General features: G+C 39.6%; 1 protein-coding gene across 3 annotated transcripts in view; it reads left to right on the forward strand.

Annotated features, from left to right (window-relative positions):
- The window catches only part of ECPAS (Ecm29 proteasome adaptor and scaffold), a 67,937-nt gene that overhangs the window by 26,668 nt on the left and 26,651 nt on the right, over window positions 1-14,618 (forward strand). For all 3 annotated transcript variants that reach the window (XM_075739562.1, XM_075739561.1, XM_075739563.1), the window contains exons 12-24: window positions 502-551; window positions 1,109-1,175; window positions 1,282-1,404; window positions 2,547-2,650; window positions 3,677-3,800; window positions 6,021-6,101; window positions 6,863-7,091; window positions 7,637-7,728; window positions 9,449-9,583; window positions 11,236-11,401; window positions 11,812-11,984; window positions 12,515-12,616; window positions 14,085-14,208. In XM_075739562.1, coding sequence (XP_075595677.1) covers window positions 502-551; window positions 1,109-1,175; window positions 1,282-1,404; window positions 2,547-2,650; window positions 3,677-3,800; window positions 6,021-6,101; window positions 6,863-7,091; window positions 7,637-7,728; window positions 9,449-9,583; window positions 11,236-11,401; window positions 11,812-11,984; window positions 12,515-12,616; window positions 14,085-14,208 — 1,570 coding nt within the window. The remainder of the gene's footprint in view (window positions 1-501; window positions 552-1,108; window positions 1,176-1,281; window positions 1,405-2,546; window positions 2,651-3,676; window positions 3,801-6,020; window positions 6,102-6,862; window positions 7,092-7,636; window positions 7,729-9,448; window positions 9,584-11,235; window positions 11,402-11,811; window positions 11,985-12,514; window positions 12,617-14,084; window positions 14,209-14,618) is intronic.

The following is a 14,618-nucleotide window of genomic DNA, read 5'->3' on the forward strand; positions in this document are numbered from 1 at the left end:
CTGAGTCAGTGTTGAATGCATGGGCCTCCCCTACCATTGGGAAGGGCATGAAGAAGGAGTGTTCAGGAGGAAGTCAGCCCATATATAAATGTGCTGCATCGGTCATCTGCAGGATCCATTGGACAAATAGCTTCCTTTGTCTAAAGCTGCTGTTCAGGGCCAGTGTAAGGTTACTGTCCTTTTGCTACTGTTTCATATATTTGCTGAATCTCCTTAGCTGTCTCTCTTGGAATAAAATGTGATTAGCTGAGACCAGAAGGGAGACTTACATTTTGTCACCATTTGTAATTTTCTGTTTCTTGTAGAAAAGCATGCTCTCTCTGTTCCTGTGTAATGCTTTTATTTTTGGATACAATTGTTTTATGTTCCAGGATTCTTTGTCCATGAAAGCCTGCTTGAGCACTTTGGAGACTGGATTGAAAGTAAATGTTTAATGATAAAAAATATGCCTTTATGTATTTCTGGTTTTGCTGAATTTTATTTATTGTTTTTTCATTCAAGGATTCGAAACTGCTGTCAATGGCATATTCAGCGGTTGGAAAGCTCTCCAGGTAACTGAAGTGCCATTTAAGCAATGGAATATTGAATAATTTTTCCAGCGTAATCTCTTAATTTATCAGCAGCAAGCTTTATGCCACCTGCCAATTTTGCAATTGAGCATACAGTGCAGATAAAAGCATTCTTCTTGTGACATCTCCAGAGGTGTAAAAAGAAATATGTTTTTAGCTGATAGCTTCTCTAGCAGTGATTAATGGCAGCTCATGAATTATGCACAGAATTTAAGAAATGGTTCCACTTTCTGGATTGCCAGAAACATAAATTTAAGGAATGTACAGAAAAGACCAGAGGGTATGAAGCTAGACAAGTGATATGTTCAGTGGTATGCTGGTGATGTAAGTGATTGTCCATAGAATATCTGGCTTTCCAGACTGTGTTAAGGGGGATTGTGCTGTTCCATGGTGGAAATGGTTAAGGTAGAGCAAACTTTCTGTGCTGGCTCTGTTTTATTTGACAGTTAAAACGTGGGATGAGGGGAAGACCAATGAAATGTGAAGCATTTCAATTTAAAAAACCCAGAAACTTCATGAATTAAAATATCTTGTTTCAGCCGAATGCCTCAGCTCTTTACCAAGGATATAGCACTGGTACAACAGTTTTTTGAAGCTTTATGCAAGGTGGGTGCTGACAGGGCTTTGGGAAATTGTTAATATTTTGTGTTGGTTTTGCTTAATTCTTGTCACTGCACACTGTAAAGTGAAAACTTTTGGTTTTGTACTGTAGGAAGATGCTGATACTAGGCTTGCCATTCAGGAGGCCTTGTCTATGATGGTTGGAGCATACAGTAACTTGGAAGGAGCCCAGCGTACCCTGATGGAAGCTCTTGTAGCTTCTTATTTAATAAAGGTATTTTCAGTGGAGTCAAAATTAACTACCTTAAAAAAGAACTACTAATTGTTTTCCTGTTTCCTGACACTTCCTGTTGTATACTTTTGGAACAGGTTTCCCTTTTCTTACTGAATGTATTGGCTTCTGTGGGTAAAGGGGGAGTGTATGCTCAGATGAAATATTTCTAATGTGGTACAGTGGCTGCAAGAAGGGTGACAATGCAATTTTCTGTTTGTATTCTGTTTTGCAAAGAGACAAAGCCATTGCGATTGCACTGTATGTTTCCCAGAGTTTCCTCCTAGGAAAAGCAGGTGCTTCAGGACAGTATCTTGTGAAGTTCTTTGTGAAAGCAATAGTTTGGTAAAAAGGATCATTCACTGCTAAGTGGGGATTTCAGTGTGCTGTGTGATTTCTGACATTACAAGGCACTTGGGAATCTCCCCAGGAACTCAGCCTCGAGAGACTAATCCAGAGGAAGCCACACTTCACTGACTCTGTTACTTTACTGAGTATCTTGTTTGTGTTCGGAATTCCCCAGAGGTCTGAGTTTTCAGACAGAGTGGGTTTTGTATACTCTGTCTTTGCATGGGTACTCAGGGTGGCTGCAGAGGTATATGTGTAGGAGACTGTAGTTATAAATGTGTAGGATACTATTTTCATGCTGTTGACTCTTTTGCCTGGGTGCTCGAGCGATCTAGGTCCAGGCAATACCATTTTGAGACTGACTGAACCCAGCAGAGAGAACGACCACCCTAACCTAATGTTTCTTTTTCACCTCTGGCTGTGCTGCTTCTAAGCGCAGCTCTGTTTTGTGTGGATGGATGATGTATGTCATTCTTCATTTCAAAACTGCCTAGGTGGGGCAGTTCAGATCTGTAAGAATTAGCGATAACCTTGATTTATGATTCCCAAAATTGTGTGTATATTTAATTAAACATGTCATTCTCCACTTATGTGTATATGAGAAGCTAGCTTTTCTTTTCCCCATCTCCTGCCTTATGAAGAGTTAGCAAGAACAGTGTCTCAAAATGTCTTAACTCTTTGAGTCATGTTAGTACCAGAGGACAAAAGAGATAACTGATAATTTACAAATAGAGAGTGCAGGTCATTAGTGTGTTCATTTAAAACTCAACCATATGTTTGTGTTTCTTCTCTTTAAGCCTGAAGTTCAAGTACGTCAAGTGGCTGTGAAATTTGCTAGCACAGTATTCCCTCCAGATCATATCCCTTCCAGATACTTACTCCTGTTAGCTGCAGGAGACCCGTAAGTTGTTTTCCTTTTTTAAGTTATTTTCATACACACACATATGTATTTGCATCCAATATATATTTGGATGAAATATGAATGCATATATATGTGTGTATGTATGTACATAAAAACACACTCACTGAATATCAAATATAATAATTGGGAAATTAACCTTTACATAGGGGCATTCTTGACAGTTTTGTGGAGAACTGTTACTGTGCCTTATGGTAGTCTTTGGCTTGAATTCTTTTTCTTGTTTCAGATTAACTGCTGTCACTAAAGCACTTCATGTTAATGATTAATTGCAATTGCAAAGTAAAAACGCATTAACTGAAATCACCTTTACAGTGGTTAGAAATTATTTTTTCCTGGCAAATTCTATCAGTCTATTTTTAGCTTGTATTTGCAAATAGTCAGGAGCATGCACTTGTGAGAGTTGCCACTCTCTGCTGGGGAGTAGTCGACTCATTAAATTACAGTAATCATTTCATTTGCAGTTTTCTGTTACTGCAATTTAAGCGGTGGGGTTTTTTCCAACTTACTTTAATTGCTCAATTTTAGACATTAGTAGCTATTGTGTAACTCAGGAAAGCTGAACAGATCAATTGCAACAAGCCGCTCTGCCATTGCAGTGTAAGCTCTGTTTCAGGAGTTGATCTGCTAAGTAGATAGCAATAAACCTGGTAGGTGTCAGCTGAAGCTTGAATATAGGAGGTGATGGGGAGGAGGACCAGATAGGAAAACAAGGATGTGGGAACCGGGAACTGTTGGTGAACACTAGCAGGATGTAAGAGGAGCAGAAGTGGGCTGATCCAGACTGTTTTGCAGTGGCCACCCATCACTATCTTATTTCTTCGCCCTCTCTAAAATAAACAAATCATTAAAAGTTCTAATGCAAACTTTTTTGCCCTTCCTTTCAAAAAAATACGTCTCATTTAAAAACTGTTCTCTCTCCCCCAGCTTCCCAAGATAGCTTATTGCTCATTAAAGGCCATTTGTTCTGTGCAAGTAACGTCTGTTTTTCATCTTTTCTTCTGAAAGGCGGGAGGAGGTACATGGAGAAGCCCAGCGGGTGCTGAGAACATTTCCTGGTAAAAATGAAAAGGAGAGTTCTGGAAAGCAGATGCCTGCCTTCCCTGAAATGGTCCATTACATTCAAGACAAGGTACAGTGCTTCTGTCCCAGTAAAGGACAAATACATGCCTGATGCTCAGGCATGTACTGAGTGTGGTCTTCCCTTCCTTTGGATCTGTCTCCCTCACCGCCCCCGAGGAAGAGTTAGCTAAAATCACAGTGAAGACCACACATAGTATTGCATTGCCAAGATTAGCACTCATTGTTATCTTCTGCTGGCAATAATTGCAAGAGATCCAACTGTTAAATAACAAAGAGGCAGATCCTTTAACAAAGGGATTATTTTGCATTGATACTGTTTGTGCAGAAGATGCGTGAAGCAAGGAATCCAGTGTTCAAGGATGATAATCCAGCATGTTTCACAAACACAGTTTGCTCACAGACATGTTCTTGAAGGAATAGGAAGATCACCCTCTGGTTGGGCTAGTATAATAAACCAGAAAAAAAGATTCCAGGCCAAGAAAGGACATACTAGAACAAGTGGAGAAGTCTGGTTTGTTTACTTAAAGGCTTAATTATTCATCATCATTGCAATCTGTGGAAATATTGGCCATGTAAATAACCTTTCATGAGTCCAGTGGAATGATATGCCAAAAACTGTACACTGAGTTTACCCTCACTGTTTGCATGGAGAGATCATCTGTAGAGGTGTTAAAATCTAGTCTGTATTATACTTCTGTGTATGGTAGCTATGCTAGGCTTATAAACTATAAAGATTATGTGAAAGGTCACATTACTTCTTTTTTCCTCTGATAGCCTGCTTTTTAAAAAAAAGTCAGAAGTATTTAATGTTGGAGCACATCTGGTTTTGCAAGAGGTCTGTGATAGGAAAACTCTTATGCATGACAAATTTCTTGTGAAATGTTGTATACTCTGCTGTTGTACTCACTGTTCTACTCTGCTAGTATATGAAGTATTTGAAGCTTTATGAAAAAAATTTGCTTTTGTCCAAAATACTGGTTATTCAGATAGATGTAAAAAATTAAGAAAGCAAGATTGAGTTTTAGATAACACTATTAAATGTCTGTCCCCTTGCAGTTAATTTTTAAATTTTCCTTGACTTCTGTAATGTGACTTCTGTCATGGATTAGGCTAGTTTAATCACTGCTGGGAAAACCAAGATTCTTTCAGTCCTGGGTGAATTGAAAACAATTTTTGAGCACTTTTCAGATCTTCCTTACATCATCTGAAGGCATGTTAAAAAATCCCTGAGGTACATTTCTTTGATTAGTTATCTCAAAGTGTGAATTTTCCATGAAAGTGTGAATATACCATGAATAATCTGCAAGTGTTGGAGATGTTTGAGAAGTTTGTATGCAAACCAAAGCCACGGGCACAGCAGACTGAGATGCAAAATGGCTTTCCTGCACGAGTTAGTATGATCCTTCTCTCGCTCTGCAAGAAAGTATATGTGAAAGAGTAGGGCCTGATCTGCTGAGTATGGATGGGAACCCATTCTTCAAGTGAATCATCTTCTGGTTTGCTAATTCAGGTTTTTGCTAGTAGTTCTGGATGTCACTGAAGTTCCAGTGCAGCAAAAGATCTCAGCATGTTAAGAGATCTGACAATATGTTGACTTCTGTGCAACTGCCTTGTGTGTTTATTCAGATGCAAGGCTGCCTTGCTGAATCCAGCCCTAGCACTAATGTGCATAGCGCCTAGAGAATACCGCTTTTCTGCAGTGTTTGCAGTGGGTGTTATTGGAAGCCTTCTGTTGGGGTGTTTTTCTGCTGGAATATTCCTGCTTGTCAAAGCTAACGTTTCCATGGAAAGGAGTTACTTGCTGCAGCAGCCTTCTACCTAGCAGGTAGCAGGGTCTGAGAGACTCCCTGGGCTTGGCTGGTGCAGCACAGTGCACCTGCTCCAAGCACTGGCAAAGCCTGGGTACTCTGCAGCCTCTTCAGGCAGAGCTGCTGTTTCCAAGCTTCCTGGCTGCCTCTCAGCGGGGACACCTCCGAGCTTGGAAGTATTGTGTTTTTAAACTCTAATGTTGTCCTCCAGCCTCCCCTGCTGTTCCCTCTCCTGAATTCGGGGTTGCCACTTTCTGAGTTCATAGGGATGTAAAGTTGATGGACCTAAAGTGTATTATTATCAAGTGCACTGTGCCCTTGTTGTTATAGAACTGTTGAACATTTTCAGTTGCTAAGTGGAATATAAACATAGTTACATCAGCAAAATTTCCTTGACCTTTCCAACATCTCTGCAGTTCATGGGTCTGACTGTTCCAGTCTTAATATATTCTGTTGTTTAGGCCTCTCACCGAATGAAAACTCCAGCTAAATATATGACTGGAACTGCAGCGTTGCCTTTCAATCCTGCCACATTTGGAGAGGTAATTGTCTGGATTTACTTCCTTGGATATGTGTACCGTTATTTATTTAGAGGACAGTATAAGAAGCTAACAGTTACCATAAGTCACCCTGCATTCTAAAATTCCTCTTTTAAACAGATGTTGGGATTAACTGGCCATCCTTTAACTGTCCATCCTTAAACAGCAGCCTGAAAGGATTTTCAAAAGGGGTGGGAGGAATGTTCCCGAGAGGGCGGCTCCACTGCTTTCTACAGCATACCTAATGTAATAGCTTCTCAGAGGGAGAAACTGGCAATCCTGTGCAAAAGTCCCATTATACTCCTTGAGGCTGTTCTTTTCATAGCAGATTCCCTGGCTTCAGTGATCTGTAGACACAAACTCAGCAGCTGTGATGCAAGATCTGTATTAGCAATGCATTGAATTGCATTTGTATGCATGCCAAATTGATACAGGATACGGGCTGAACTGCCTGCAAGGAGATTGCATCAACTGATGATAAATGAAAAATCTGTGTATGATTTAATTTTTTGAGAGTGATGCAGGCACTGTAGGGTTGTCTGCTTACACAGGCGTATTGCAGAAACTGGTCCTAAGACTTGTTGTGCTTTCTATTTGTTCCTGACTCCATGCTGACTCTTCTGTCTAGATTTGATTGAAGAAGAAACTGTCTTGGTTTGGTTACATTAAATACAGCATGCTCCCTGCTCTTTTATTTAGTCTCCTCCATGGTTTTCCAAATGCTCATGCAGTCAGTATCCTGTGTTTTTCTCTTCTCTACTTAGATAGTCCTGTATCTGCGGATGTGTCTTGCTCACAGTGCAGGTGTGGTGCCAACCTCACAGAGCTTGGCAGATATGCAAGATCATGCTCCAGCCATTGGACGTTACATAAGAAACCTCATGTCTGGCAACCACATATCTTTCTCTTCTTCCTCCTCTTCAAAAAGTGTAGAAACCAACCCTGTACATGTATATATTGGCCTTCTTCAGCAGCTCTTAGCTGGTGTTGGAGGTAAGAAGCAGTGTGCAGCATCATCTTGAAGAAAAAAATGTTTTCCCTTATTAGAATGAGTCGCCACACCGGGTGTTTTTAACTTGGCTGCAGCAATCACAGTTGTAACACGGGCTATATACTCTTCAGTTTAAACTTGTTCTTTTCTATGCTGCTGTGCAGGTGGGAGGAAGCAGGACAGTAAAATTGCAGCATCACTTGACATAATGCATTAAAATTGAGACGCCATTATCTGTAACAGCTCTCTCACCAGTGAATACTGTATCTTCCTCACTCAGATTATAGCGTATCAGTGACAAGTGTAGTCTTAAAGCACTTGAATGCCTTTAGAAGAAATTGCTACCAGAATGCTTGCTTCTATTAGTTTCCCTAATATTTCTGAGAAATACTATACCCTTTTATTCTGTATTATTTGTTATCCCTAGTGAATTGCAAATGAATACTTTGAAATGCCTGATACCTCTTAACCTCTTTTTATCACTGATTGTTAGATTTTTGTAAATGCTGCAGTTGTTTAGTAACCTAATTCTTTAATTACTGTTTAGGTTTGCCAGTCATGTATTGTCTTCTAGAAGTTGTTTCAGTGTATCCAGAAAAACTAGCTACCAGATTTGTAGACAAAATGGATTGGATAAAGGTATGCTGAAAACCCTTTTTTGGGGGGGGTGGCGGGGTGGAGGGGGGTGTGTGTGGCATTAGCAAAATCTGGCATTTTCCCATGGTGGAATTGAGTATTATTTCCAAGTACACACTTAATTTGAAATCTGGTATTTCTATGTACAGTCAGCACCTCATGAGATGTTATATGTAGCAGGATGGGGAAAATTATTTTTTGGTTCTTTGGTGTTACTGATTTTTATTGACCTACATGTTCTGGGTAGTCTATGTCATTGATCCTGTTAGTATGGTCAGTCAATTTTTCCCCTTGATCAGAAGATCCATTAATCAACAAAAGAAAAATGAAAACTGTTTAACAGTGGGAATGTTCCAGAGGAAAGATGTGAGTGGCTTCTCAGAAAATGAGAATAATTAGATTGCTAATTGTTTTAGAGACTTTTCTGTGGAAGTTTTTTTATTTTTTTATTAGCCTCAAACAAAAAAACAGATAAACTGGAGCCTGCTTGGGAATAAGACAAAGAGAATTCTGCTTTCCCTAGATTCTTCTCTCAGGCAACTTTCTGCTTTTTCATGTTTTGATTCAAGCGTCCAGGATTTGCTAAGCTCTTAAAGGTTGCCATCACTTTCATTGAGGGAATCTGGCAGAAAAAAATACTTGGTTGAGTTAAAGAAAAATTAGAATGTTTTCTAATAATTTCTCCTGCTGATATCTGTGCTGCACTGTATACAGTTTACCAGATCTCATTTAAGTGCAGGTATGAACCTCAAAGGAGAAGACTTAAAAACATTCTCCTTTTCAGTATTGCTCATCAGTTCTTGAAAATCTTTTTCTTTGGCCTGGTGTTCATTTGCATAATCAAGCTTCTAGGGGTGGTAACTGATATTACCTAGTTCCAGAAGTAGTGTTGTAAATCATCCTTTGTGTGATTTCTCTTTGTCAAGTGGAAGGAGCAGGTCCAGGGGTTTGTTAGAAGTCAGCTATGTGATCTGATGAAAATTGAGTTTAAGTTAGAGTTATGTTTCATGAGCCTGGGAGATTTCATTTCTTGTTTGTTTGCTTGGCTCATTTTTTCTGCCTTCTTGGTGGCCCAAGTCATTCAAAGATTTGGGTATGAATTTTTCACAAGTGTGTTGCATTATACATCAAATTAGTGGCAGAGATAAGATTATATCTTAACACATGACCTGAGGCTTCCCAAATTCAACTTCTTAACAATTTAGATAATACAAGGTCTCTAATACAAAGTGGATAAATTGGCATTTAGAGGTGTGATTTCCTGGACCCTTTTTTTAAATGTCACCATTGGATTTAACTGGTTTAAACTCTTGAGTATTTTTTCCCCTTTGATTAATAAAAAGGAAATGGAAGTCTCCAGTAGCTCAGGAAAAATAGTGTCTTTAGAGGGCTTTTTAGCTCAGTATGGATGCAAAATGTGGCAGCTCTTCTCTGAAAACAAAATTCGGCCAAGCATTCAATGAGCATGTTTAACGCAGAACTGGTGGGTAGTCCTCCTGTGGCTGATGGTGATATTGCTCTTAAACTTTGAGTGTATAATGAATGCTGAACTGAGGGTTTTGTTTCTCAGTAAGTGATAATGCTGTCGGTTTAAAGAGTGATTTCTGTGTTAAGAACTACTTACATAGCTGCATGACAGTTATGCTTCTGTATTGAAGCTTTGTATGAACAGACTGTGTAAGAAGCTGCTTCCATATTTTATGTTTTTTAAAAACTCCCGCAGACCCTGATGAACACGAACAAAGAAGAAATGCGTGAGCTTGCAGCCCTGTTTTATTCTGTAGTGCTGTCTACCATGTCTGGAGATGAGCTTAAGGCCTCCTTGGAGCAACTGATCAAGATGACAAAAGACAACCATGTAACTACCTTTCTTTGTCTGCTTCTTCTTGTTTTTTCTTGTGTCATATAAGTGATAGGAAATCTGAATCTCACAGTGTGTCCAAGATGTATTAACCTTAATCTGAGTGTAAAATTAACCAGCTGACTTCCAGTTGGACAGTGAGAAGAGATTTTTGTTTTAGGTGAGTGCCACAGATCTTTAAATAAATTAATCCCCAAAGCTGTTGTTAAGGTCAGCGGGAGGGTTTCTGGAGACACTTCCCAAGCAAAGCCAGCACTGTCACGTATTTAACCAGTTTTAGCCAGCTTGATATTCCTTGTCCCCAAGATGGTTTTATATCGTTCTCACTGAAGGACTTAATGGGCCACCATTTTACACTGAAAGTAACAGGTTTAAATGCTGACAAATGCTGATCGCTTTATGCTGTGTATAACAAACATGATTTATTTTGAATCTGTGAAAGCTGTGTCTGTGAGCCAAAGCCATGTCATTGCTCAGTTTCACGTAGGGTGCAGCTTCTGCGGTCACAAAGCCAGCACAGATGAGTCCCAGTCCCCCACGGCTGCTTTCTGCCCCAGTCACCCGTGAAGCTGACAGAAAATAGAGATGTGAACCACGAAACAAGCAAACAAAAGCAGGGTGCTTCCCATGCATTTTTGAGTTTGAGTCAGTCAGAGCTCTGGTTTGCTGCGAATGTACAAAACCAGCTGAATCTGTACAGCTAGGGATGGTGGTGATTTCCAGTGGCTCAGTAAGGACTGCAATGTAAATGGGTGGCTGAAGTGGAGGAGGGGGAAGCACGTGTCTTCAGCTGACTTTGCTGCTGTGAGACCACAAGGAGCAGTCCCTGGTGGCCAAGCTAGGCTGTGGATCCCATCCCGCCAGCACAGTTGCACTGATGCAATTTTCTGCAGGGCTGTAATAAAAACCAGATACGTGAACTAATCTGAGTTTAAGCCCCTGCCTCCTTCTCTTTAATTAAGGTAGCATTTAAGTTTCACGGCCTTACTTCTGCACAAAATCCCTTTCTTAGAATTCACCTGTGGAAATGAGCACTGTCATTAGATAGTGTCAGTGCCAGATCAGCATTGGAGAAATTAATGTTCTTGATATTTAATTGTAATAATTAGTTTTCACAGTCTGTGGCCTACTGAACTGTCTAGAGGCATTGCCTTCAGTGTTTGTAGGCCAAGTATGTTCTCATTCTTAGCAATGCAAATCTAAAGTTATTTCCTTTTGCTGCTTTTTATCAAAGAGTGTGTTTTGTCCCCTTAATATATGTCCAGTTTTTAAGTAAAGACAGCATAGTATTATCTTAGTTTATCTTCATAAGTCTGTACTTAACTAATTAGATGAGTTGGATTTTTTTAGTATTTTTTTTTCCCTAGCTGGCAAGGGGTGGACTTTAGGAAAGTGAGAGCTGGTGATAAGTTCTTAATCTGTCTTCCTAAGCCTCTTCTAAGTTTTGTTAATTTGTCTTAAAGGTCTCCATCCATCAGAGAGCACTAGCAATATCAAACTCTCTGTTGATGCATTATGTGTTAGAATGCTGTGTTCTTCAGGGTGCCTTCTCATCTGGCTTGTCCATATGTGTTTTTAAATCAGTGCTTTGTGCAAAGTGTCACTTATTTTGAAAATGAGATTTTCTGCACTGTTGGTGTTGTCTGTAGACCCCGGAGGTCCAACATGGATCCTTGTTGGCTTTGGGATTTACAGTAGGAAGGTACTTGGCCAAAGGAAAAGTCAGAACAATGGAGCTACATGACATAGAACAGCCAAACACTGCAGTCATGCCGGAACAAGAACAGCTTATAAAGTCGACAACAGAGACAATAGGTAACTTCCTGCCTAAGACTTTGCTGCATGTAACAGTTATTTTTTCAACCACCCCAGGCTGAGGACTTTCCTAAGATATTCAGCCCATAGATACTGTAATATTGAGTTCATTTTCTGTGATAGAATTTACAGCCTGTAAAAGTGTCATCTGATTAGATGTATGGATGTACGCTTTTTCAACAAGGATTAGGTGGGCTTTTAGCCCATAGATCAACATAGCACAATTGGGAGTGGTGCCACTGCTTAGACTCCTCTCAGTATATCCTTTCACTTTTATTTTGTTCTAGCATAACACTTCCTACCAGCTGTAGAAGAGAGAAATGCTTTGCTTCTTGCAAGGGTAAAATGTAATGCCCACTGCTAAATAATAACACAAAATCCACGTCATCTTGTTTTGCTTTTTCCTGTAGGTTCTTTTCTGGACAGCACCTCTCCCTTCCTCGTGGTGGCTGCTTGTACGGCTCTTGGGGAGATCGGCAGGAATGGCCCCTTGCCAATCCCAAGCGAAGGAACAGGATTTACAAAGCTGCAACTTGTTGAAAGCTTATTGGCCCGAATCCCTTCCAGCAAGGAAACAAATAAGGCAAGATTTTGTAGTGTTGTTACGATTTTTGTTCATTTCTGGAATGCTCTATCCCCAGGTTGATGTATTACCTACTAAACTCAGCCTTATTTTTTAAAGGAATTAGGCTTATTGTTGGCTTTAGTGAGTCAGAATTAGGCTAAGGGTTTTCAGAATTAGGCTAAGGGTTTTTCCAGTATTGTCTAGGAGTTGATTGCTTGTGCTTTCTGCAGTTCTAAGTAGGAGCTTAAAAGATGAAAACCATGAATTTTTTAATTCAAGTCATAATTTTAATTCAAGAAAAATGTGAGTATCTTCTTTTACCTGGAAATAATCCTCAAAGGTAACAGGACATTTGTTTTGATCTGTGTTTTGGAAGAGAGGTGCACTGGTTAATCTAATAAGTCACTTGCATGTCTTACTTCTGGTACCTTAAGTGAAACTTCAGCAAGGATGAGAAAGAGTGGGTTTAAAGTGTATCTTCTGGACTTACAGGATGTGTAAGTGATGGTTGTTATGTGATGGTTTTGGTTTTTTTGTTTGTATTTAAGATGAAGGAACGAGCAATACAAACATTAGGTTACTTCCCAGTGGGAGATGAAGATTTTCCCCACCAGAAGCTACTGTTGCAGGGTTTAATGGATTCTGTGGAGGTGAGGCACTATGAATTCTTTGTACTGCAGTGCATATTTCTGTTTGAATGTTGTTTATATACTCTAGAGCCAGGTTTACAAGGGGAGCTGTCTTTTTGTAATAGTGCCTCTGGGTTTTTTAAAACTGCCTTGAAATAAAGAACAGAGGTAGGTTTGGGGCTTGTAAAACATTATATGCCACAGTTTAAAAACTTGCCAGTCAAGGTCTCTGCCTGTGTATGTGTAAATTCTTAAGAGCTTGTCATAGTGAAGCCATAGGTCTGTACTTCGGCTTTCAAAGCTGCCCTAAAAATAGATAATATGAATACACCTTTCTCATCGGAACTACATCAGCTGATGTAACTCATTTGAATTAGAAGCTTTTTTTATAGGACTATATGTATATGTTGTCAGTCTAAATGCTCAGTATAGTCCACTGCATTCTTTTGCAGTACTTCAGAGCTGCTGTACATATTGCAATATGCCCAATAGCAAAATTAAATAGTCGTGTTCTTCATTTAGAGCTTGTTTTACCTTTCTTCCTTGTTCATGCTGACATAGGATTAGCATTGTATAAGCAGCTATTGAGTATCAGACAGGCTGGCTTTTCTGAGTCCTCCAGTCTGATGTGATCAAACAAGCAAGAATAGTTAAGAACATCATGTACAAAAACATAAAATGATGTTTCTAAATGCTGTGTATATCTCCTGTAACTGCTTAGGGTCATTGCAGCTTCCTTTATAAAATGTGTACTTGAAAAAAACCCAAATTTATCTTAGGTTGCAGGAAGCTAAGGGCTTACTTCTCCAAATGCTTGAGCATTTTGTCCTTCCAGAGAGTAAGGAAAACAATCTAGAAGGTACTCAGCAGGTATGGAAATCAGTTCTTACAACTCAAGATTCATCACAAATAATAACAAAAAAGTGGCAGAGTTCTGCACATTCTGTTCCTGAGGGCTTAGAGACTAGTGGAAAGAGGACAGAGACGCAAAGCAAAGTATGGGCTGAATTATTCTCATGTAAAAACCAGATTTGTGCATCTCTTAGATATGATCAACTTCTGGATTGAATTACAGGAGAATCTTTTACTACTGCATACTATAATACAGCCACAGTAATTTTTGTTGATGACTTGCAGTCTTGTTCTAACCATTTTACTTTCATCCTGTCTCTCCAGTTCTTTCGGTTCACTAAGTTGAACTTTTGTGGAGACTAGCAAATGATTTGTAAGAGGCATGCTTTAAAAATAAGTGTGGAAATCTTAGCTCTTATGATTCGTCTTGGAGAGTTTGACATCCCCTCAGTTTCCATCAATTCCAGTGGGTCTGAGGTGCCACATGGTCTCAGAAGCTCACCAAAAAGGGATCTTCTTGCAAATTGGTGCTGAGAATTGGAGTTGAGAGAGAGGCAGTGGTTTTGTGGAGTAAGTGCAAAAAGTTTTAGTGTGTGTTTGATTAGTACTGTCAGTGAGGCTCTGTTGTGTTTTTTAGGCCAAACAAATAGAACTGCAGTTCACTGTTGGTGAAGCTATTACCAGTGCTGCTGTAGGAACCAGCTCAGTGGCTGCACGTGATGCGTGGACGGTCACAGAGGAGGAATACATCCCTCCTTCAGGTGGGCCTTCCTAATACAGGGGCTGGGTTGAGGAATGTAAAATTTCACAGTTCTGGACTAACACTGGGCTTCATAACTTTATTTATTTCTCCATAACTTTTTGATTTATAACAGTAAAAGTAAGAAACATTTTGTGTTTGTTAGTGCACTGCTTGGTGTTTTGCAATGTTGGATTGTATACAGGTCCTTTCACCTCTTCAAGTCCATCTGCTCAGAGGGTAGAAGACTTCATGTGCTGTTTAAATAGCTCCTTGATGAAATCTAATTCATTACCACTTGACACTGCATTTGTTTTATTTTTTTCATTTTGCTTTGCCGTGTTGCATTAGTTTCAGGTTTAACGTACATAAACCTTTTAAAATAGCATTTTGAAGCCTTCACTACAAAGTAGGGTTCTAAAATTAAATTGC

This window comes from Balearica regulorum, chromosome Z (assembly GCF_011004875.1).
Source record: "Balearica regulorum gibbericeps isolate bBalReg1 chromosome Z, bBalReg1.pri, whole genome shotgun sequence".
NCBI classification, from domain to species: Eukaryota; Metazoa; Chordata; class Aves; order Gruiformes; family Gruidae; genus Balearica; species Balearica regulorum.